Here is a 25,785-nt window from a genome sequence, read left to right on the forward strand (position 1 = left end):
CAGTGTATATATAGAATTTAATTATTAGTCTTCTTTGTTATTGGATTTTTTTTCTAATGTGAAGACACAAATGATACCAAGATATTTGCTAGCTGATCAATTTTGGGTACTAGAGGAAACAGATAAGACAGAGAAGGAAGAGGGAAGAATAGGATAAGAAAATGTTTAAATTCTTAAAAAAAAAAACACTTCAGTTAAGAAAAATGTTTACCTGCTACCTACTTAAAACTTGGCAGAGTAATTTATATAATGAGAGAGTATAAATATAAAAGAATATATCAAGATTTTCTAAAACTCTAAACACCCAAAGAAGTCTCTGAATGTAAGATTTAATATAATTAATGCCGTTTTTTTGTCTATAGCATATCTTTATCTCTAGACAGGAAACTTCTGGTAATTTCAACCATACTGTGTGCGTGCTGGTAATTTCAACCATACTGTGTGCGTGCTTGCTAAGTTGCTTCAATTGTGTTCATCTCTGTGCGACCCCATGGACTGTAGCCCACCAGGCTCCTCTGTCTGTGGAACTCTCCAGGAAAGAAGACTGGAGTGGTTTGCCATGCCCTTCTCCAGGGAATCTTCCTGACCCAGGGATCAAACCTGCATCTCTCACATCTCTTGCTTTGTCAGGCGGGTTCTTTACCACTAGTGCCACCTGGGAAGCCTATACAACCATACTGTACTCAACAGCAGATTTTGAAAGAACCAAGCTTTTTTAAAATGGTGTTTTTAAAGAAGGTATAATGTTCTCTGAGTAGCTGAAGGAAATTTTACAAGGCTCATGTCCTTCATGGATGACGCCTTCAGACTCTTACTCAGAGACAATTTAGTTTTATAAAGAGCTTTTACAAGCTAATGACTTAGTGACTGTATAAAGTTCAAAAAGCTTATTAGATCATTTCTCTTGTAACCTCACTACTTAACACAAAACCTGGTACATAGAGTGAGCTCAATAAATATTCATTAACCAAGGAGACAGATAGAAGCAGTATTTAGTAGGTGTTGTTGGAGACAGGTCCATATGATTGGGAGGAGTGATGGTCTGAAATCCATAGGAGTGGGAAAATCACCATGCCCATACACCACGGTTACCACTTTAAAAACACACAGTCCAATACAGCCTATTACTCCCTGAGAGATTAGAGCATAGATACAAAAACAATTGCCATGAACAATAATGACCCCGAGTCATTAGGAAAATATTCAGTTTTATTTAATTCTCATTTAATAAAAGTCAGGGACCTATACAACCTTTTAAAAAAATATTTCCATTAGGATTAAAATTGTCCCTCAATAGGAACACATATTTAGCTTTCCTTTGCAAAACATAATCTCGATGGCATAATATCACGTGTCTTTAAAAAACAAACACCTTGATTCTATTCCAGGATGTCTAGTTCTATGGTATCTTTGGTAGATACAGAAAGTACACTTTTTCTTTGTCTTTTTGACTTATTAAGCTTCCCAGTAAAGAACTTTAATACATTCCACATATCTGATCTTCCTGTCTCAGTTATGAAGCAGTACAGGATTGGGTCAGCAACACAATTTAAACTTGTTAATGCAACTGTGATTCTATAGATCTTATAACTCTGCTTCCCAGACTTGGAATGGTCAAACACTTGTTCTTTGAAGTTCATGTCATGCTCTAAAATGCTGCGAATCAGCAACATCACATGAAACGGAGTGAAACACAAGATAAAAGTCAACGTGACACTAATAAGGAGTTTTATGATTCTCTTCTTTTCCCTGCTTTCCGTGGCTTGGTTCTGCCGCACAGCTTGGTAAACTTTCTTGTTGCAAGTCATTATAACGACCAACGGTATTATATAACCTATACACGTCCTAGCAAAGTTAAACCTGATTTGCCAGTTCTCCAAAGGATACTTGTCATAGCATAAAGTAAAGTTAGACTTCTTGGCATCACAATATTCAACAGCTGTTTCATCTTCCCACAGAATGACAGCATTGAGGATGGTTTCCAAAGTCCAGATGGTGAGGCTGACCATGAATGCACATTTTCTTGACCTCAGGAAAAAGAACCTCAGAGGGTAGACCACTGCCAAATACCGATCCATCGCGATGCAGGTGAGGAAAGCTGTGCTGCTGTAAAAGTTCAGGTACATGAGAAAAGCACTCCCTTTGCACAAGGCAGGCGAGAACGTCCAGTTGTCTCTATTCCAAGTATAATTGATCCACAGAGGGAGAGTTAAGGCATAGAGCAGGTCCGAGAGGGATAAACTGAAGAGGTAAATGCCTAATTCGTTTTCCTGCTTTGCCTGCAGAAAAGACACACACAGAGAACCGATGTTGGCTGGAATGCTGACTATTACCACGAAGACATAAACAGCGGGAAACAAGTAGTGGTCCAGGTCATGCTGCTCGTCAATACAGGTGCTGTTCATTGCTTCTCTTTAAGGGGCCGATTACATTTGTTCTCAGACAGTAAGGAGCAAACGGAGTCTTGCCTCTTGGTGATTTGCTTTCAACACCTAGTTCTCTTTTGCTAAGACTGTGTCAGCTTTCCTTTGCTTTCAAATGTCCTGACTGGTGCATCGGTGGTCTTAAAGACAAATGGAGATCAATTTTCACACAGGTATCGATGGGTGGAGGTCAGGGTTCAGGCTTCTGGGAGTTACAAAAGGAATCAGTCGATTTTAAGGTGCAGAAAGAAGGCCACGTGCTTATTGTCACAGGAGGCTGACGAAGAGCTCTAGAGGGTGAACTAGGGTATCCATCAGTTTCATAGAGTGCAGTCCTCAGCTTAGTTTTCGTCACAAGACTTGGAGGAGATTGGGGCAAACGTGAATATGCAAGGTTTCATTTTCACAGAGGCTGGCATCTCTTTAAAATGCTTTTGTTTCTGTAATGAAAAACAAGCTAGAATAGTTTGGATGTCTAAAAGAGACATCATAATTTTTGAAAGAATCTTATTTTATTTCATTTATTGAGGATATCAAAATGCATTAAATTTCATACAGTGAAGGTGTTTAAAAGGGGAAAATGGTCTAGCAGACTTCAGTAAATGAAATCAAGCTGAAATATTTGACTTATTTCAAATAAAAATTATTCGTAGGATGCTGCTTCTGCTGCTAAATCTCTTCAGTCGTGTCTGATTCTGTGTGACCCCATAGACGGCAGCCCACCAGGCTCCCCTGTCCCTGGGATTCTCCAGGCAAGAACACTGGAGTGGGTTGCCATTTCCTTCTCCAATGTGTGAAAGTGAAAAGTGAAAGTGAAGTTGCTCAGTCATGTCCGACTCTTGGCAACCCGATGGACTGCAGCCTACCAGGCTCTTCTGTCCATGGGATTTTCCAGGCAAGAGTACTGGAATGCCATTGCCTTCTCCGCAAAGGATACTGGGTTAGAAGGAATTATACTTCCCACTGGATATAATCTAAGAATGCAAAATTAAAGTAAAAACTCATGTTAGAAGCTAATTTTAAAAAAAGATGGCATATTCAGTTATTTATTTGTAATCAGTAAATGTTTTTGAGTGTATCGTAAACTGTGTGATTACAGAATTTCAAGTTTTTAATTTCCTATGCAATCTCTGTATAAGACACTTATTTTCAAAATAAGCTTATGAGCCAAGAAAAAATTGTCATAAGAGGTTTGATAAAGTGAAACATTTGAAAATACAGCAGCTTGTCGAGGCTTGGTAAATAATTAAGCAGCACTACCTCATCTGTTTTTCCTCTCCTTTCTTTGCAGACTAATTTACTTTATCATTCTCACACTCTTGTGACAGGGCAGAATGTTCTCGATTCTGGGTAATATCTTGTGATCTTCAGTTTCTACCATTTATACCTGATTGCTTACAAATCTAGTTTTCTAAGAAGGTCTGATGATGTAGATTCCACATCTACAGAAAGAAAAGAGAAAGAAAGAGGAAAGCCATCCTCCTCTCCACATTAGAACAGAGGGGTAGTGAGGTCTGCTGGTGCTTTGGCTGATTTATCTGAGGGGGATATTCACAGAAAGCTCTGGGGGTCACCACGCTGGGAAAGGAAGCCATGCCCTCTTCCTGAGTAAGCCAGAGAGTGGACCAGGTCCCGAGCCCGGAGTGTAGATCACACAGCACAGAACGGAGAACTGCAGTTCCTGAAAGCACCCAGCGCTTCCACGCCTAAAAGTAGGAATCAACGGCCTTTCAGATCAACAGGGAATCCTGCCAAAGAGGGAAAAGGGGAGCAAGAGCTAAGATCAGAGAAGTGAGTGAGCTGGGAACCCGAAGGTATATGTGGATCTGGAGGAACTGATTCTGACGGCAGAGAACCAGGGGCTGGGCGTGGGCAGGTAGCAAGTGGCGCTCGGTCCTCCAACACCTGCTGGGGTCCAGGAGCTGCTGCCCTCAAAATAAAGAAGCTAAAACACACTTCACAGGTATTTACAGACCGCAGGGTAAGCTGGCAAGTTCCCTGTCTTAGCGTTGCTTCTTTGAGAAATTCTCAGGAAACCTGCATCTGTCCATGGCCTCTGTCTGGTCCTCACTAGGGAACGGGGTCTGAGACGACACGATTAGTTTCGTTCTGAAAACGTAAGGTCAACAGTGATTCAGTGCTGGATCTATGTGCTCAGCTCCATTAGTCATCAGGGAACTACAGACCGGAACCACAGTAAGATACAACTGCACATTCACCAGAAGAAATGAAGAAGACAGCAAGTATTAATACAGAGTCTTAATGACGCAGAGCGTCTGGAATGCTCGTGTATTGCTGGGTGGAAAACTGTTTGGCTCTCGTGCAGATCTTCTGGTTTAGCACCTCTACTTCTAGGCATGGGCTCAACAGTAAGACATATCATGTGCTTCCCAAGACACATGTGGTAGAGTTAGAGTGTTCACAGTAGCATCGTTCGTAATATCCCCCGCTGGAATGCCTAAGAGCAATAGAAAAGATGCTTCCGAACCATGGTGCTGGAGAAGACTTTTGAGAGACCCTTGGACTGCAAGGGGATCAAACCAGTCCATCGTAAAGGAAATCGGTTCTGAATATTCATTGGAAGGACTGATGCTGAAGCTGAAGCTCCAATACTTTAGCTACCTGATGCGAAGAGCTGACTCACTGGAAAAGACCCTGATGCTGGGAAAGATTGAGGGCAGGAGGAGAAAGGGACGACAGAGAATGAGATGGTTGGGTGGCATCATCGACTCAACGGACATGAGTTTGTGCAAGCTCCGGCATATGGTGAAGGACAGGGAGGCCTGGAATGCTGCAGTCCATGGGGTTGCAAAGAGTCGGACACGACTGGGCAACTGAACAACAACAAAAAATCTATATATCAACAAAAGGAGGAAATTATTATTACATGCAGTGATGCAGCTGAAGTTCAGAAACAACGCGGAGGGATAGAAGGCAGGCACAAAGGGTCCATATTGTCTGATTAAGAGCCAGGTAGTGTTAATCTGTGCTTTCGGAAATGAGGATAGCTCTCCATTTACTGAGGCTTTCTGCATGCTGGACTCCATGTTAATGGCATATATATTTGTTATAATACGTGTTTTACAACTCTGCTGTTTATTACAGTTCTGTATTACAAAGAAGAATTGAGCAACGTATTAGGCAATTAGCCCCCAGTTACCTGTCTGCTCTTGGTAGGACTTGGCTGCAATCCTAGGTTGTAATTCTGAAGTCTCTTGACTCTTAACTGCTTTGTGTTCTACCTTTATATAAAAATACTTTAGAAATCTGAAGTATTTTTAGGGTTTGGGTCTTCCAGCTATAATAGCTCTTCTAATTAAAGAAAATGACGTCAATACTAATTTCTGCAAACTAGATGTAAAATAACCCTAAACTTTCTACAAGGCTTTACTTTTATATTCTCTGTTAAACTGTGTGGATTTCAAATAAACATGTGAGAACGATCATCTGACGTCATGTCTCACACTCAATGACAACATGTCTTTATGTTCCCTTATATTTGTCAACATGTTTTCTTCAGAAGGTTAAAAGTGTTCCTTTTCAGTAATTTATGAGGCAACACATTTTAATTAGGCTTTTATTTTTCCTGTATTTGCTTTTAGGAATAGATGGCTAAAATGGAGCAAATATCCTGCTGCTGCTGCTAAGTCACTTCAGTCGTGTCTGACTCTGTGTGACCCCATAGACGGCAGCCCACCAGGCCCCCCTGTCCCTGGGATTCTCCAGGCAAGAACACTGGAGTGGGTTGCCATTTCCTTCTCCAATGCAGGAAAGTGAAAAGTGAAAGTGAGATTGCTCAGTCGTGTCTGACTCTCTGCAACCCCATGGACTGCAGCCTACCAGGCTCCTCCGTCCATGGGATTTTCCAGGCAAGAGTACTGTAGTGGCTATCACTGTAAAAAAAAAAAATTCTTTGAGTTAGGAGGCTGAATTTTGAAGGGTCTCTTGTTTAGATCAGGAATTGTGAATTGTTTTAAAGTTGAAATGAATTATGTTTCCCCACTCATAATGTGGTGATAAAGAAAATGTAAGTAAGACCTATTGGAAGTGGGAAGGAACCTCGCGCAGTCCCTGTCTTCTCAACGAAGCCCATCTGCCTTGTTGCAAGCAGCCATGTAGAATGTCATGGTAAACGTTTCGCTGTTGTAAAAAACTGAGAAAGAGGAGTCAGGTGGCAGTGGCCTTTGGGGAGGCGCTGGGTTATGACAGGAAGAGGGCCCCGGGAGGACTTCTGAGAACCGAGTGGCATTCTCTTTCTTGGTATGAATGTTGCTATGAATAACCTCGCGCTACAGTCACGGGGTCACAGAGAGTCAGACACGACTGAGCGTCTGAGCGCAGCACCGCGGCACATGAACAAGCTTGTAACAAGCTTGAACAAGTTTGTAAAAACGCATCAGGCTGTAAGCTTTGGATACGTGCATTTTTTTCACATGGGCTTATGTTGTGGTTAAGGTTAAAAAGTGCAATCAAAAGGCTGTGTGTAATGAGATGTAAAGAATCTTGACACTGGCACCTGGATCACCTGCAGGTGGAGCGCACATGCCTTCCTAAGAAATGCGATGATGCTACGCCTTTCCTCGCATGGAAAAGGCAGTTCATAGAAGCACAACCAAACAGTACCTTAAGTAATTTGAAAATGAATTCACCTAAAACAAAGGCTTACCAGGTAGAAAAGTGAGTCTACTAGAGTCCTGGAAGAAGCAAATAGAAATCATACCTCCAGAAGAGCTCCCTTGACCCAGGCTTTAAAGAATTCTCACAGATAGGGTTCTAACAAGTATGAACTGATTTAAATGCCCCCGTCCACACACACACACAGATTCCGTTTTAAAAATAGATAAAAAGAGAAAACATCCTGCTACCACACGGAGAGAAAACAGACACAGACAGAAATGAGCTTCTGAGTGTGAGACTCAGCAAACGGGAGAGAAGAGCCCTGGATCCGCAAAAGCCTTAGAGACGAAACTAATAGACACACAACCCCAAACAAGTAGGCCCAGTATGTGAAAGAAATACTAGAAGGAGTCTGACCATATGCATAAGGAGCCCGGGACAATGATGAAAGACTGAGAGAGTCTTTTCAGAAATAAAAACTGCAATAGTTTAAAACTCAACACAGGGACTAACCAACTGACCAACCCCAGCTGAAGAGAAAATTAGTGCGTTGCAAGGTAGAGCTAAAGAAGTAACACAAAATTATCAGAGTGTTAAAGAGATGTGTAAATGCCATATCGCAGAGATGAGGAGGATAACGTGAGAAGGTCAGCATGTGTATAACTGAGGTTCCTGAAGGACAGAAGAAAGTAGGGGAAAGGCGATGCTAGAAACGATGCTGAGAGAAAGATGTCTGAAAGTGACACAGGACGAGGCACCCTCAGGGCATGAAGCGCAGCAAATCCCAAATAAGATTAGAAACAAACAGACAGAGATGGAAATCCCTCCTTAGATGCATTGCAATCAAGCTTCAGATCACCGAAGACTAAGGAAAGAAAAATAAGAGCCAGGGAGGAAAAATGGATTACCCATGAAGGATGAAATTTCAACCAAGACCTTTTCAACAGCAATGGTAACAGAAACCAGAAGGCGGTGGATTGGTATTTCCAAATTACTATGGGAAAAATATGTCATCCTTTAACAGCCTACTCAACAGAACTAAATTCTAAAATGATGTTTGAAGATAAATGACCACGGAGACCTCTGACCCCCACAACCCTCATTAAAGAGACTTCTAAAGAACATAAGAGAAGAAGGAAATGTCCGAGATGCCCAGAACAGAGTAAGCTACCAAGGATGGAATTCTCGTGGTTACACAAAGTCACATCCATGACCAGGCTTACGGGTCTGGGGGAGAAATTTAGACCATGAAAATATTCTTCCTTAGAAGCAGGAGTGGGGGAGCTGGGTGATGGGCAGGAAGGTACCCCTTCCGCCTTTGTCCATGGTGCCCAGCAAATAAGCATCCTTTTTTTCAAAGGAGGACTTCCCTGGTGGTCCGGCGCTTAAGAATCTGCCTACAGATGCCGGGGGACCCAGATTCAGTCCCAGTCCGGGAAGATGACGCACTCCGAGAGGCAGCCAAGCCTGCGCCCCGCGACTCCTGAAGCGCACGCACCGAGGGCCCGCGCTCCCCCACGAGAGAAGCCCGCGCTGCACGCCCGCCCGGAGAGCAGCGCCCCGAACGCCCCAACCGCGGGAGCCAGCGCAGCCGACGCCAGACGCATCTTGAAGACAAGATAAGAAGGACCAACTGGAACAAATGATTTTGAGACCATTTGCCAAATTCCCAATGGAATGCATTTCTGTCTTTGCAGAAACGTTTCCTGCCTTAGCTAAAGCAGCCGCGAGACTCCACGGTTTGATGAGGCAGATCCTGAGTGCCTCCTGTGGGGGACCACAGCGAGGGGGTTACGGAGGCTTGTGCTTACGTCCTGTGGGCTCTGCAGACTCAAAGGCTCTCAACAGCTCTTGGGGGACTTGTGACCACGTGTGTTTATCTCTTTCAGTTTTCACAGGTGTAACTCAGCGACCATTTTATCGAGTTCCTGTGAGGACTGAACGACATGACACGTGAAGCCCAGTACTAACAACATCGTAAGCCTCTCCTGCACCTTCACTGACGCTGTTCTAGTGACAACACTGGTTTTCGTTGTTCAGTTGCTAAGTTGCGTCCCACTCCTTTGAGACCCCATGGAAGACTGTAGCCCGCCAGGCTCCTCTGTCCATGGGATTTCCCAGGCAAGAGCACTGCGGTGAGCTGCCCTTTCCTCTGCCAAAGGTTCTTCCTGACCTAGGGATTGAACTTGCGTCTACTGCATTGGCAGCTGAGTTCTTTACCACTGAGCCACTAGGGAAGCCCAACAACGCTGGTAGTCTGTTTTCTCTCCTATATCTCCCGAGTGCAGGTCATCTTTGGCCAGCTATCCAGAGTGTAGCGGCGAAGCCAGGCACTCAGTGAATTTACATAATAGCATTTCACATGTCATACCAAACTCAGAAGATCAGAGCTGTTAGATTAATTTGTGTGAATCACAGATTAAAGTGGAGCCCATAGTTCTTATCATTCATGCTTCTTTTCAGATATTGGTTTCACTACTTTAATCATATTTTGAGAAAATTGCTTTAAGATCCAGTGCTGAGAAATTTGGGTTAAGGTTTTGATTCTGACTTTAATTTCCACCTAATGCCTACAGAAGATAATCCGCAGCTTCTAAAACGATACAAACTATTGATGACAATGATCCAAAGATGAAACGTGTTCTAGGAAACCTTTGCCTTCACTTATCAGTTGAATAGCTACTTATTAAGATGCTCCTGTGTGTCAGACAAGTGATAGTGACCTGTTAAATTATTAATTAATACTGGAAATATTATTTTCAATTTCATTAATAATGCGGGAAACATTAATACTAGAAATATTATTTGCAAATTTCACATTATTTCTGATGGTATAAAAACTTACCAGTAGACCACTATATTGGTGAAAAAGTGGTGCTAGATAGCTCTATAGCCAGGAGTTTGTTCGTTTCTTCCTAACCACTTAATTTTCAGTTTGTCAATATACTGTTTCCTGTGGAGGAAATAGAGCATAAACATTCCCCTTTTATGTTTTGATAGTTTTACCTAACTCTTTCACTCGAAACTTTTGACATCCTTTACTACCCCTCTGCGTAGAGAAACCATATGTCATGCCCGTGTCTCCCTGTCCTGTAGTATCCCATTTATACAGCCTGAACTGGCCAGATGTTGCAAATATCACTGACAGCCTTTCAAAAGTATGTTAGCTACTTAAAATTTTATTTTTTAATCTTACACTTACCCATGTTCCATAGGACGGTGATTCTGTCGATGGAGGAGTCAGATAAATCTGCTTGCACCCAGAAGAGAAACCAGCATTGTTGAGGGGACAGGAAATTGAACTCATATGTCGTCATAAACCAATGAGGAAGCAGCGTCTTAACAAGATGCAAGTACATTATCCAAGTTTGAGCGACAGAAGTGTCCTCAGGATTTCTAAAGATGCCTTATTCATTATTTCTTGTCGTATAATTTTTATGAATCACTTTTCTCTTTGCGTCTTAGTTACAATTGTACACTGATATTGTATGTACTTTGTTTAAGAGAATATGTACTGGAATCTCACTCATTTGTCCTTTCCCTCTTTCATTTATCTGTCAACACATATAGCTATCCTACTCTGAGGGCATTGTGCTGGGAAACATATAGGACCTGGTTCTAATCCGTAAGGGGCTTATCACTTAGTGAAGGAGAAAAAAACCACCAAAATGGATAAATACTCCAAGAGAGACACAGAAAGGTAGGATGAGTCATTGGATGTGTGAAATATGGATGTATGAAACAGGAGAGGAGGTTATAGATGGAATCAGGGTGATCAACATCCTAGGAGAAGAGTAGAGAGAATGAAGGTTGGGTGTACAGAGAGCTTTGCGTGTATGCTTAGTCAATTTTCCAGGCAGGAATACTGGAGTGGGTTGCCATTTCCTCCTCCACAGTATCTTCCTGACCCAGGGATCAAACCTGTGTCTCCTCTGTCTTCTGCCCTGCAGGCCAATTTTTTTCTTTCTTTCTTTCTTTTTTTTTTTTTTTTTTTACTGCTGAGCCACTGGGGAAACCCCACATAAAGAGCATGTTCATTTCTTAATGGCATGATTGTGGGGCCACAGTAGCCAACTTGATAAAGTTTCTTTTTTTTTTAAAGGTATTAATAGGATTCAGTTCAGTTCAGTTCAGTTCAGTCGCTCAGTCGTGTCCGACTCTTCGCTACCCCATGAATCACAGCACGCCAGGCCTCCTTGTCCATTACCAACTACTGGAGTTCACTCAAACTCATGTCCATCGAGTCGGTGATGCCATCCAGCCATCTCATTCTCTGTCGTCCCCTTCTCCTCCTGCCCCCAATCCTTCCCAGCATCAGAGTCTTTTCCAGTGAGTCAACTCGTCGCATGATGTGGCCAAAGTATTGGAGTTTCAGCTTTAGCATCAGTCCTTCCAATGAACAGCCAGGATTGATCTCCTCTAGAATGGACTGGTTGGATCTCCTTGCAGTCCAAGGGACTCTTAAGAGTCTTCTCCAGCACCACAGTTCAAAAGCATCAATTCTTCAGCGATCAGCCTTCTTCACAGTCCAACTCTCAGGTACAAAGTATGTTATTATAGAACCACTTTCTCCTTTGATTTTCCTCTTGGAATAGAAGAGTCCATCAGAGATTGCTAAACCATGTTAAAATCCAGGTGAACTGCTTTGAAGGCGAAAGTCGTGTCCTACTCTTTGGGACCCCGTGGGCTGCAGCCTGCCAGGCTCCTCTCTCCATGGGATTCTTCAGGCCAGAATACTGGAGTGAGTAGCCATTCCCTTCCAGGGCATCTTCCCAACCCAGGGATCGAACCGAGGTCTCCCACATTTCAGGCAGATTCTTTACCAGCCAATCCACAAGGAAAGCCCAAGAATACTGGAGTGGGTAGCCTATCCCTTCTCCAGGAGATCTTCCTGACTCAGGAATCGAACTGGGGTCTCCTGCATTACAGGTGAATTCTTTACCAGCTGAGATATCAGGGAAGCCCCCTAACTGGCTTAGACAGATCGATAATTTTATGAAACTTGAAAATTTATTTAAGAATGACGTGGGTTACTACAGTGAAAACTCAGGTAGTATATTAAGGTTGCCAGTTGCTACCAAATTTGTAAGTGATTTGATATGAAGTAAACTTAGCTCCTAGAACTCTTGAGATATTAAAAAAGTTGGAAACATTGTGTTTGAATCCTACTGAATAAACTTTTATTATAGATGAAGGGGAAATTGTTACTTTATGAGGACACAATAAATTTGAAGTGGAAAAATTTAACCTCATTTTAAAAACTACAATCATGATGATTTGAGCCTGTTCTTGTAAAAGGAGTTTAGATGTTCCTGTTGGTAGGGTTTTAAAAATTTCTGCCCAGAGTTGGAAAAGATGACCTTGTGATATAACCAAAAGTGTTTTTCCTTGAAATTATTCAGGATGTAATAGGTGTGCAGTGGGTTTCCTATACTTCTTTTGTAGGTCTTTCATTGAAAACAATAGAAGTACTCATTTAGATTTGTCAGGTACATTTGCAAAGTAATTTAGCATATACTAACTTAAAAGCCATAAGGGTGGTGTCATCTGCATATCTGAGGTTATTGATATTTCTCCCGGCAATATGGCAGAAAGTGAAGAGGAACTAAAAAGCCTCTTGATAAAAGTGAAAGAGGAGAGTGAAAAAGTTGTCTTAAAGCTCAACATTCAGAAAACTAAGATCATGGCATCTGGTTCTATCACTTCATGGCAAATAGATGTGGAAACAGTGGAAACAGTGTCAGACTTTATTTTTTGGGCTCCAAAATCACAGCAGATGGTGATTGCAGCCATGAAATTAAAAGACGCTTACTCCTTGGAAGGAAAGTTATGACCAACCTTGATAGCATATTAAAAAGCAGAGACGTTACTTTGCTAACCAAGGTCCGCCTAGTCAAGGCTATGGTTTTTCCCGTGGTCATGTATGAATGTGAGAGTTGGACTGTGAAGAAAGCTGATCTCTGAAGAACTGATGCTTTTGAACTGTGATGCTGGAGAAGACTATTGAGAGTGCCTTGGACTGCAAGGAGATCCAACCAGTCCATTCTAAAGGAGATCAATCCTGGGTGTTCATTGGAATGACTGATGCTAAGGCTGAAACTCCAATACTTTGGCCACATCATGTGAAGAGTTGACTCATTGGAAAAAACTCTGATGCTGGGAGGGATTGGAGGTGGGAGGAGAAGGGGACGACAGAGATTGAGATGGTTGGATGGCATCACCGACTCGATGGACATGAGTTTGAGTGAACTCCAGGAGTTGGTGATGGACAGGGAGGCCTGGCGTGCTGTGATTCATGGGGTCACAAAGAGTTGGACACGACTGAGCGACTGAACTGAACTGAACTGAACTTAAAAGCAATATAGCATACATAAAAATATAACTTAAAAATAGCTTAAAAGCATAACTTAAAAATTCAGAATATCTTCTACTTTTACTGAAATAAAAATGTAAGTACAATGCAGAAAATTATAGTAAGACCCTTCAGGAGAAGGAAATGGCAACCCACTCCAGTATTCTTGCCTGGAAAATCCCATGGATGGAAGAGCCTGGTAGGCTACAGTCCATGGGGTCACAAAGAGTTGGACACGACTGAATGACTTCACTTCACTTTTCAGTTAAGTTCAGTCACTCAGTTGTGTCCAACTCTTTGCAACCTCATGGACTGCAGCATTCCAGGCCTCCCTGTTCATTACCAACTCCTGGAGTTTACTCAAACTCATGTCCATTGAGTTGGTGATGTCATTCAACCATCTCATCCTCTGTCATCCCCTTCTCCTCCCACCTTCAATCTTTGCCAACATCAGGGTCTTTTCAAATGAGTCAGTTCTTCGCATCAGGTGGCCAAAGTATTGGAGTTTCAGCTTCAGCATCAGTCCAGTGAATATTCAGGACTGATTCCCTGTAGGATGGACTGGTTGGATCTCCTTGCAGTCCAAGGGACTCTCAAGAGTCTTCTCCACTACCACAGTTCAAAAGCATCAATTCTTCAGCGCTCAGCCTTAAGCCTTCACAAAAATGAAAGCAGTGATTTCATTTTCTTATGACTCTAATCCAAAATTTTTGTTTGGTTTCACACATCCACTTATCTGTGGCTTCTATACATGGGTATCTCATGATACTCACAATTTCTTATTTTACCAAAATAACCTACACTTCTGCTTTTAGGGAAATGCTATTTTCACATCCACATCAGGTTTTTATGTATTTTGCTCTTCAAAAGAAAAAAAAAAAAACCAAAAAACGGATGTTGTTTAAAAACACAAGAAATACAAACTTTCACTTCTGATTAATTAAGAGAAAAACTGTGGCTGCCCTATACTGAAATTTGTCAATTCCACATTATAAGAGTCTTGAGAACTTTTAAATAACTCTGCTTCTTATTAGGTCCAGGTTTTCTGAAGCCTCAGGATGGAGTCCCAGCACTGGCCTGTGGCAGAACTCTTGGGCTGCCCGTGGGGGAAATGGGAAGAGAGTGTGGTTCTCCCTGCCTCCAACTTCTCCAAGGGGCAGACAGTGCAAGAGCCGAATCTGCTGATGAAGTGTCCTTTGTCACCGCATTTTCCATTTGGTGCAATTTCACTAGTCAAAGCCACAACTCAACGTGGCAGGGAACATTCTGAAATACTGACTTATTTCCCCAGCCCTACTTCCTTTTACCCTATCCTTACCCTGCTCGCCCCGCCCCCCACACTCAATTAGCCACTTTGAGTGTTTATTGCCTCAGGAGAAGGAGTTCTTGGCAGAAAATATGGAAAGGGGAGAATGAGACAATTCTGTTTTGAATTTCAAAGGCTTTAGGCAACCTAGGAGAGTGGCTCGGTTGGTAAAGAATCTGCCTGCAATGCAGGAGACCTGGGTTCAATTCCTGGATTGGGAAAATCCCCTAGAAAAGGGAATGGAATCCCATTTCCATATCTTTGCTTGGAGAATTCCATGGACAGAGGAACCTGGCGGGCTACAGTTGCAAAGAGTTGGACACGACTGAGCAGCCAAGCACGGGAGGATGGGAAGGACCGAGAGGCAGACAATCTGCTTGGAAGCGAATCTGTTCAGATAAAGCAAAGCCTCCAGCCCCTGAGAACAGATAAGAGGCGTCTCCTGCCCGACGGGGCTGGGGCTTAGTCTGAGAGAAAGGAAGTCGTGAGAGGTCAGATGTGGTAGCCGGAGACAGGGGCCCTGCGTCAGGGGCCCTGCGTCCTGACTGCTTGGATCCCCTCCCCTGCCAGCCCTGAGGTGGGGTGGGGCGGGGCATCAGTGATTCTGCTGAGCTGGGGAGGAGGGTGGACCTGTCTCTCATGTGCAGGGGGAAGTCCAGATGGGAGGCTGTCTCAAGATGACATCTGTGGGCGGCCTGAGCCAGCATCACCAAGTTCCCTGGTGCCTGGCACAGAACAGGTCAGGCACGTGAGGACCACTCAAGTGATGGAAAGCATCAGTCTCCCCTTGGTGCTCCCAGTGGCCCAGTGGGCCAGAGAAGAAGCCTGGCTGCCACTTACAGAAGCCTGCTGTGTCCTGCATGGGCTAACTGCTGACGACCAGGAGGGAGTGAGGACATCCAGGAGAGGCCAGCATGGGCAGAGGGCAGCCGTGAGGCTCAAGGGTTGAGCTAAATCCCTTCAGCCTTAGCAGCATACAGACTCCCTGTTCTTACATGGTGTCACGAGCTGACTTTCAACCCCCTACCTCTCTGCCAAAATCCATATGTTGAGGTCCTACTCCCTAGTACTTAGTAACGTGACTGTATTTGGAGATAGGCTCTTTAAAGAGGTGATTAAGCTGAGATAAAACTGTTAGTTCAATCTGATTGAAGGTGTCCTTATAGGAAGAGAGATTTGGGCTCACAAAGAGACTCCAGAGAAGCACACGCATAAAGGAAAGAGCAGGGGACGACGGGGCAGGAAGGTGGCCGTCTGCACCCCGAGGGGAGAGACCTCAGGAGAAACCAACCCTACCGACACCTTGATCTCGGACTTCCAGCCTCTAGAACTGTGAGAAAACAAACGCTGCTTTGTTATGGCAGCCCTCGCAGAGTATAATAAATACAAGTGCAATCCAGAGGAAGAAGAGGTAAGATCCTGAAATGACTGTGAGCAAGCATCCACCAGTTTCGTAGAATGGGGTATTAAAATGGAATTTTAATTGAGTTATAGAAAAAGAATATTTTATTTCTTGTATCTCTAATTATGGCCTGAGATTTTAATATGCATTGTAAGATCACACATTTGATCTAAAATGTTTAATTCAGCAAACATTTGTTAAGCCTTTGACTAGCAAAAATATTTTTCTCATTACTTCTCAGGGGGGCTAAAATGTAACTATAAGATAACTTTCATTTGAGGGGTTTTGAAAATTTGAGGCTTCCTGGGTGGAGAGTCGTACACGACTGAAGTGACTTAGCAGCAGCAGCAGGTGGCGCTAGTAGTAAACAATCCACCTGCTGAAGCCAGGAGACTTAAGAGATGCGGGTTCCATCCCTGGGTCGGGAAGATCCACTGGAAGAGGGCATGGCAACCCACTCCACTATTCTCTCCTGGAGAATCTCACGGACAGAGGAGCCTGGTGGGCTACAGTCCATAGTGTGGCAAAGGGTCAGACACGACTGAAGCCTCTTAGTACAAATGAACGAAAGTTTTGTCGTCAGGCTTCCTTTCTAAAGATGCAAATATATTACTCGGGTTGGAGGGGAATATTAAGTTGTCAGATAAAACCTTACTCCTGTCTGCATTATGACAAAGCTCCCCAGCATCCATTTGCGCCAATACTTCTCCAAGTGTGCTCCTTGGATTAGCAGTGTTGATGTCATTTCTGAATGTTTGGGAATTACAGTTCTCAGTCTCACCCCAGGCCCAGGGGGTCAGAAGCTCTGGGGCTGGAGCTCAGAGGTGTGTGTTATAAAAAGCCCTCCAAGTGGTTTTGATGCCCCGAAGTTTTGAGAACAGGATGGTTGCCTGGGTAAGAGACTTGGAGGAGGAGTAGAGAGACAGAGAGAACAGAACCTCTATTAAGGGAAGAGTCTGGAGACACTTTCTGCTTAAATTCTTCCTTGGTTTGGGTACTTTAACCCTGTCAGAGAGGAAGAAAGTTTTCCCTGTCCTTCGAGGTTCTTCTGGCTGTTCTAAGAGTGAGACTGACGTGAGGCTGAAACACTGGGTGCCATCTCCAGGGGCTCTGAAGAGCTCCAGCACCACAGTCCTTCATGTCCCAGTGCAGCAAGAATTCAGCAGGAAGCAAAGGGGTGGGTAAGCAGTGATTTATTAGAATAGGACACTTTCTTCAGTAGTCATGTATGAATGTGAGAGGTGGGCTACAAAGAAAGCTGAGCGATCCAACCAGTCCATCCGAAAGGAAGTCAGTCCTGAATGTTCATTGGCAGGACTAAAGCTGAAGCTGAAACCCAATACTTTGGCCACCTGATGCGAAGAACTGACTCACCGGAAAAGACCCTGATGCTGGGAAAGATTGAAGGCGGGAGGAGAAGGGGACGACAGAGGATGAGATGATTGGATGGCATCACCGACTTGATGGACATGAGTTTGAGTAAACTACACGAGTTGGTGATGGACAGGGAGGCCTGGAGTTCTGCAGTCCATGGGGTTGTAAAGAGTTGGACACGACTGAGCGACTGAACTGAACTGAACTGAGGCTTATAAGCAGATGCCCGAGAACTCAGTGGGCTACAGTTTTATAAGCAAAAGGAAAGTGGGGAGGGGGAAAAGACCTTCTTTGTCTTTCTTGACTAGACTTCATGCTTCCATTATCAGCTCCTCCTCCAGGTTGGGCAAGGGAGTCTCCTTGTCCCTACATGGTTAAGCTAAATTCACAAAGCTTTGCCCTTTATGTGCAGAGAGCGTGTCCTAGGGATCATTCACTCACTGAGCTCAGTGGGCAGGGTGTGGGGCCCATGCCACCATTGTTTTATTGTTTGGGGCAGGCCTGGTACTTCGGTTGCATGGTTTTGTTGCTAAGCAAACCTGCTTGGTTTTGTGGTTAAACCAACCTGCTTTCAGGAGTCACCATTAACTTAGAGGGGTTTCCCATGTATTTTTATACGCACAATGCCCTCATGGGATTAACTATTTAATTACCTACTTTGTCCTCTTACTCTGTCCCTGTAATTTCCCCCTCCGGGTGTTTACCCTTTTACACTTACAAAGGGGTTGGGGCGACAAGTTATCGTTAGCTGCTTCTTGCTGAGATGGGGCATAGGCCTGCCTGGGAGAGGAGGGAAACACCTGGCCAGCGGCCCTTTCTCTACTGGGAGAACTGCAAGTCAGCGTCGCCCTGCTTAGTATCATCGTTTTAGCCTTCTTAGATGCTAAGCATTGGAAGATGAGTCTCCAGAAAGATAATTTGAAATACAGTAATAAGCATTAGAAAAGTCATTAAAACAGATTATCGCCATGATTTTGAAGATCCAAACCATTTTCCCCCAGTTTCCAAATCTGGAAGAGGATCACTTAAGGTCTCAATCTGTTTTTGGTTAGGCCCAGAATCTCAACGTTTTATATTTTAGGGTCTATTGATTCTTTTATCTCAGTTATTGATTTAATCTGTTCTTTTAAATATTTTGTTAATATCCTGTGGTGATACAGGTGGCGTCTTTGTTCCTGGAGACATAGAATGGCCCCTAATTTGGTTAATGAGTTCTTTTCGATGAAGATATAGGGCAATCAGGGATAAACAGAAAGGAATGTAGAAGCATCTGACCACTGATGTTGTAAAAACGGGGTCCCAGAAAAGCGTGCGTGTGTGTCTTTTCCGACATTCCTATTGCATATATTTCTGGTTAAGCTTTCCAATCCTTTGGGTTAAGACTGAAGAGGTTGCACCAGAGTCTATAAGACATTTTATCAAATGGGCCACCACTCCAATGACCACCCAAGGCTGGGCACTCGTGGTGTAGATGGGATCTTGAGGCAGAGCCACTTCTTGCCTTGGGCCCTGTCAGTCTCTGATTGAAAGACCGTCAAAGGCTGAGAGTGCCCCACTGCTGTCTGGCATCTGGGGGCATTCCCTCTTCCAGTGTCTTGGTTGTTTGCAAAAGACGCATCTGTATACCCACGGGCCTTGTGGCTTATCACAGCCAAAATGGCCTGGAGAAGTCGACCTCCCCTTTGGTAGTCTGAGTGGACAAAGCTGTTGTCATCATTCGGGCTTTTTGCTTATCTCTCTGGGTGAAGTTAGCCTTTTTGACTATATCCCTATTATTGAAAACCGAGTAAGCCAGTGTCAGCAAATCCATCATAGGAGTCTGAGGACTGGTGGTCACTTTTTGAATTTTGTGCCTGATTCTCTGGGGCAGTCTGAGCTATGAAATGTACAGCCAAAAGGGCCCGGCCCTCTGGAGAGGAGGGATCCACATTTACACATTTTAAAGCAGCTTCCATTAGTCTCGCTTCAAAAGCTGCAGGATGTTCATCTGATCCCTGTGGGCTTTTTTCACTTTTTCATAACTGACTGGCTTTACTGTAAGTTTTTTTTTTTTTTAATTGTTGTTGTTTTGTTGTTTAGTCACTAAGTTGCATCTGACTCTTTTCAACCACACGGACTGTTTAGCCTGTCAGGCTCCTCTGTACCTGGGATTTCCCAGGCAAGAATACTGGAGTGGGTTTCCATTTCCTTCTTCAAGGGGATCTTCCTGACCCAGGGATCAAAACTGCATCTCCTGGGACTTCCTTGGTGGTCCAGTGGCTAAGACTCTGTGCTCCTAATTCAGGGGGCTTGGGTTCGATCCCTGGTCAGGGAACTGGATCCCACCTACTGCAACTAGGAGTTCTCATGCTTCAACTTAGACCTGGTGCAGCCAAAAAGAAAACAAAACCAAAAACTGCATCTCCTGCTTGGCAGGCAGATTATTTACCACTGAGTCACATGGGAAGCCCTAAGCTTTTCTATACCCTCTGTTAAATAATTAATCATATGTTCCCAACTGTCACTACCAATAAAATGTATGTGGCAATTCCACTGTGGCTCTGCCTCGGGAACAGCATTGCTCTCCCCAAGAGGGCTCAGGCTGCTATTTGGTCAGCATGGGTACTGGTGTAATACCCTTGATTGGAGCCTCAGCTCCCACTTCGGAGATAGCCCCTGTTGGAGCAGCCATTTTTATGGATATAGTAGCTTTCACCAGAGCAATAGTTAGCTGTCCCAAAGTTTCCTTTCATGGAAAAATTCACCATGCAATTTAATCAAGATTTGAATTTACAACTTTAGATATTATCCATTCCAAAGTAGTCTCCCAACCATATAGTAATGCCTGAGAAACTGCCTCAAAGGAATTGTACAGAAGGCGATCCAGTGGTGGTGACAATGAGCAAGAGACGGTCTGGCTGCAAATTGGAGGTAAAGGGTCAGCACGTGTAAGGGTTGGAAGGAGGGGAAGAGCTCCTTCCAACGTCAGAGCTCAGGAAGTCCTCTTTTGGGCACTTTTAGTAATTATCAGAAAAATATGCTAAAGCTGAAGCTCCAATACTTTGGCCACCTCATGTGACGAGTTGACTCACTGGAAAAGAGTCTGATGCTGGGAGGGATTGGGGGCAGGAGGAGACGGGGATGACAGAGAAAGAGATGGCTGGATGGCATCACCGACTCGATAGACATGAGTTTGAGTGAGCTCCGGGAGTCAGTGATGGACAGGGAGGCCTGGCGTGCTGTGATTCATGGGGTCGCAAAGAGTCGGACACGACTGAGCGACTGAACTGAACTGAACTGAACCTTAAGTCTTAGGGCTTCCCAGGTGACTCAGTGGTAAAGAATCCTCCTGCCAAGTAGTACACATTCATTTGATCTGTGGGTCAGGAAGATCCCCTGGAGAAGGAAATGGCAACCCACTCCAATATTCTTGCCTGGGAAATCCCATGGACAGAGAGCCTGGTGGGCTACAGTCCATGGGGTCACAAAAGAGACACAATTTAGAGACCAAATAACAACAACAACCTTAAATGTTGGAAGTTGATGCCCCTCAGTTTTCTTGGGCATGGGCATGGTTATTTAAGAATATCTGATAAGAGGTTTTTCTGCTTTTTTCAATCTAGGTGAGAGATCATTCAAATAATTTTTTAAAATACATTCCGATAGATCCCCTGATTATCGATCATAAGCATTTAGTCTTTATCTAAAGATAGATTATAGTCATGTGCTTTAGAAACAAGTTTAGAATACCTTCCTAATAACTCAATTAAATTTTACAACAGTATAACATAATAACAAAGAACTATTTGAAAAGTGAGTTTTAATCAGTCGATATGGACCTCCAGTGGCAACACTAAAATTTAATATCTTTTAAAAGATAGTTTTTTTTCTCTAAAATTGTCATCTTTACCAAATATAGCCATATTAAGATTAATTTATAAAATAAATCTGGTTAATTGATCACATAGGCTTGTACAATCTGTCCAATAAAGTAGTTACCTTGATTACTAAAAACTGTAAAAAGTATACCCCAAATGAAAAAAAGTTTTTTTTAACCATTCATTTTTGTCGTGAAGGCATCAACTTTGTAGCCAAGGAAGACTTTAACCCATGTAACAAAAATGGAGTTTGTCAGGGAGTCGGGATGAGCCAAGCAGCCATCTTAGGTTTTCATAGCCCTGACTGTTTAATTATAGCTTTTCTTCCTCAGTCTCCCATGCAGCAGGGACTAGAACACAGCCAAAATACAGAGTGGGACTTGAAATCAGGCAAAAAGCAGCTTGGAACTTTAGGAAGCTCACGTTTCTTGATGTCTCATTACAGAAAGGGTTCAGTGAGAGACAGAGTTATCGGCAAGAGGTGGATCTTTCTAGAGAGGGAACACATTCCGCAGACAGAGTGTGGGCCATCTCAAAAGGCGAGAGACCGCGGGAGAAACAGACTTGAGTGTTACTGCAGGATGGCTGCAGAGTGTAGAGGAAAATCTCGGAATTGAGAAGAGAAGTGCAGACGGACAAATCCTGTCGGAAGCAACCCAAACAGCAAAAGTTCCTCCTTTTTACACACCATTTCCCTTGTCACCTCCTCGGCAGTAAGACCCCTTCCACGTCTCTAAAGATCCACATCTTTCCCGGGCCGCTCCTACTGATTGCCGTGGCTCCTCCAGTCCTCTGTCTTTAGGCGTCCATACTCTTCGCATGAGGTGGCCAAAGTATTGCAGTTTCAGCTTTAGCATCAGTCCCTCCAATGAACATCCAGGATTGATCTCCTTTAGAATGGACTGGTTGGATCTCCTTGCAGTATAAGGGACTCTCAAGAGTCTTCTCCAACACCACAGTTCAAAAGCATCGATTCTTCGGCGATCAGCCTTCTTCACAGTCCAACTCTCACATCCATACATGACCACGGGAAAAACCATTGCCTTGACTAGACGGACCTTGGTTGGCAAAGTAATGTCTCTGCTTTTTAATATACTATCAAGGTTGGTCATAACTTTCCTTCCAAGGAGCAAACGTCTTTCAATTTCATGGCTGCAGTCACCATCTACAGTGATTTTGGAGCACTAAAAAACAAAGTCTGACACTGTTTCCACTGTTTTTCCATCTATTTCCCATGAAGTGATGGGACCAGATGCCATGATCTTAGTTTTCTGAATGTTGAGCTTCAAGCCAACCTTTTCACTCTCCTCTTTCACTTTCATCAAGAGGCTTTTGAGTTCCCCTTCACTTTCTGCCATAAGGGTAGTGTCATCTGCATATCTGAGGTTATACTGCAAGGAGATCCAACCAGTCCATTCTAAAGGAGATCAATCCTGGCTGTTCATTGGAGGGACTGATGCTAAAGCTGAAACTGCAATACTTTGGCCACCTCATGCGAAGAGTTGACTCGCTGGAAAAGACTCTGATGCTGGGAAAGGTTGGGGGCGGGAGAAGAAGGGGACGACAGAGAATGAGATGGCTGGATGGCATCACCGACTCTGTGGACATGAGTTTGAGTGTACTCCGGGAGTTGGTGATGGACAGGGAGGCCTGGCGTGCTGTGATTCATGGGGTTGCGGAGAGTCGGACACGACTGAGCGACTGAACTGAACTGAACTGAACTGATCATCATCCAACCGGCCTGTCCTTAGGCACCCGATCAGAGCCCCAGAGCACCCGGGATTGATCGGCTTGTCTAAGTGAAAGTGAAGTGGAAGTGGAAGTCTCTAAGTTGTGTCTCTTTTGTGACCCCATGGACTGTAGCCCGCCAGGCTCCTCTGTCCACGGGAATCTCCAGGCAAGAACACTGGAGTGGGTTGTCATTCCCCTCTCCACGGCAGCCTGACTAAAATGGACAACTATTGGTGGAGTGTCTACCCGGATATTCCTGGCTCGTGGCATCCCAGGACTCTTCTAGGACCCCACCCCAGACCTTCTTATCTTACCAGGTCCTGCTACGGTTGCCATCTGAAACCGCTGAGTGTTGTTTCAGGGTGGGGGAGGGAGGGGGTCCAAAGACCTCCAGCACCATAGACATTTTGTCAGTGTAGAATGAATTCAGCTAGAGGCAAAGGGATAGATAAGAAGTGATTTATTAGAACAGGATGCTTGTGAGGTTTACAAGCAGGTGAGCAATGGGATGCCACGCCCGAGAACTCAGTGGGCTACAGTTTTATAATCAAAGGAAGGTGGGGAGGGGGAGAAGACCTTCTTTGTCTTTCTTGACTAGACTTCATGCTTCCATTATCAGCTCCTCCTCCAGGTTGGTCAGGGGAGTCTCCTTGTCCCTACACGGTCGAGCTAAATTCAGAAAGCTTTGCCCTTTATGTGCAGAGAGCGTGTCCTAGGGATCATTCACTCACTGAGCTCAGTGGGCAGGGTGTGGGGCCCATGCCACCATTGTTTTATTGTTTGGGGCAGGCCTGGTACTTCGGTTGCATGGTTTTGTTGCTAAGCAAGCCTGCTTGGTTTTGTGGTTAAACCAACCTGCTTTCGGAAGTCACCATTAACTTAGAGGGGTCTCCCATATATTTTTATACACACAATCCCCTCATGGGATTAACTAATTACCTACTTTGTCCCTTTACTCTGTCCCTGTCAAGATGGGTTAACAGGACAAAATAAGACAAAAATTTAACAGCATTCATGCATGGGAGAGGCCCAAGAAGACTGAGCAACTCTCCAAAAATAGCTGAAATCCTTAAATATTATCTTCAGCCAAAGACAAAAGAGGATGTTGGAGGCAGTGGCTTGAGACTTCAGAGGGGAGGGATGGGAAGGCAAATGTTTGGTAAATAAATGTGTGCTGGTTCACATGGAGACAGTGGAACACAGAGTGCCCTCTGATGCCCAGACTCTGCTAAGTTTCCCCCATCACACTTGGTCCCTACTTGCAGATCTCTCAGGTAATAAGTCTATTCTGGGAACAGGCCCTTTATCCAAATTCTTTTAGGCAGTTAAGGGGAAGTGTAACAAGGAAAGCTTCCAAAGTCTTCTGTTCCTTAAAAATAGTCTGCCTAAATCCTTATACCAAAGAGGCACATTTCAGGGTGGCAGAATTTGTTCCCTTACAGCTTTATCATCTCTTCGTCAGTTCTTAAATCCCTTTCTGCATCATCATGTCATTAGTTCATTTGGTTCTGTCCTTTTAAAAAAGTTGAAGCTAACACGGCCTCTCATTTCAGACTTGTAAATGATTCTGACTTAAAGCGTAAGTCAGAACATAAGTAGAGTAACAGTTAAAATGGAGACATGTTATCAGACTAACGACTGGAGTCTTTAATATCCTAAATATCTCGTTGTTGCTGCTGCTGTTGTTTTTTCGCTAAGTGGTGTCCAACTCTTTGTGACATAGCCCGCCAGGCTCCTCTGTCCATGGGATTTCCCAGGCAAGAATACAGGAGTGGGTTGGCATTTCCTTCTCCAGGGCATCTTCCTGATCCAGGGATGGAACCCACGTCTCCTGCATTGGCAGGCAGGTTCTTTACTCTGAGCCACTGTTACCAAGGTCAAGCTCGCTCTGCCTGCTGCTTGAGAGGCTGATAAATCTGAGAGACAAGATGTTGAGGCGAGGAATATGACTTTATTTGTAGAGCCGGGGGACTGAAAAGATGGCAGACTAACGTCTCAAAAGAAGAAAAATCATCTTGTCTGGTGCGGGCTGCCAGGTTTTTTATGGGTCAGAGACGGGGGAAGGTGAGGGAACAAGCTACAAAGACCACTTAATTCTCGCAGATGTCTCCTGGAATGGGAGATGCGCTAATTTCACTTCCTTGCAGCCGTCTCACAGGAGGTGTGAAGTGGAATATTTCCTTCCCTATCCGTAGACAAAGAATGCCACAGTCCTTCACGGGGAGGCGGAGCCAGGTTATCTCCCTGAGGTAGGCAATTATGTTTGTCTATAATAACAGAAGTGGCGAGATAAAGGTTAAAGTCACTGAAGCAGATCCAGTTGTTTGTTGTTCAGCTGTGTTCGACTCTTTGCAACCCCACGGGCTGTAGCACACCACGTTTCCCTGTCCTTCACTATCTCCCAGAGTTTTCACAGACTCAGGTGCATTGAGTTGGTGATGCCATCCAACCATCTCATCCTCTGTCTTTCCCTTCTCCTCCTGCCCTTAATCTTTCCCAGCATCAGGGTCTTTCCCAATGAGTCAGGTGGCCAAAGTATTGGAGTTTCAGCTTCAGTATCAGTCCTTCCAATGAATATTCAGGGTTCATTTCCTTTAGGATGGACGGGTTTGCTCTCCTTACTGTCTAAGGGACTCTCAAGAGTCTTCTCCAGCACCAAACTTCAAGCATCAATTAAGCATCAGTTCTTCAGCGCTCAGCCTTCTTCATGGTCCATCTTTCAC

General features: G+C 44.1%; 1 protein-coding gene across 5 annotated transcripts in view; it reads right to left on the bottom strand.

The window, feature by feature from the left end:
• Positions 1-10,326, bottom strand: part of GPR65 (G protein-coupled receptor 65) — a 40,119-nt gene extending 29,793 nt beyond the window's left edge. For 2 of the 5 annotated variants that reach the window (XR_016038157.1, XR_016038158.1), the window contains exon 1: positions 10,243-10,313. Coding sequence is in view for 3 of the 5 variants with exons in the window: in XM_088839405.1 (XP_088695531.1) it covers positions 1,380-2,405 (1,026 nt within the window). In the remaining 2 variants the exon portion in view is untranslated. Of the gene's footprint in view, positions 1-1,192; positions 2,864-8,851; positions 8,978-9,885; positions 9,994-10,242 lie in introns of those variants that run through there. The other 3 variants (XM_088839405.1, XM_088839404.1, XM_055435827.2) reach the window with 3 other exon arrangements.
• Between the last annotated feature and the right edge of the window lie 15,459 nt (positions 10,327-25,785).

Source organism: Moschus berezovskii, chromosome 9 (assembly GCF_049115385.1).
Source record: "Moschus berezovskii isolate FMDL1 chromosome 9, NW_MosBer_1.0, whole genome shotgun sequence".
In the NCBI taxonomy this organism is placed as follows: domain Eukaryota; kingdom Metazoa; phylum Chordata; class Mammalia; order Artiodactyla; family Moschidae; genus Moschus; species Moschus berezovskii.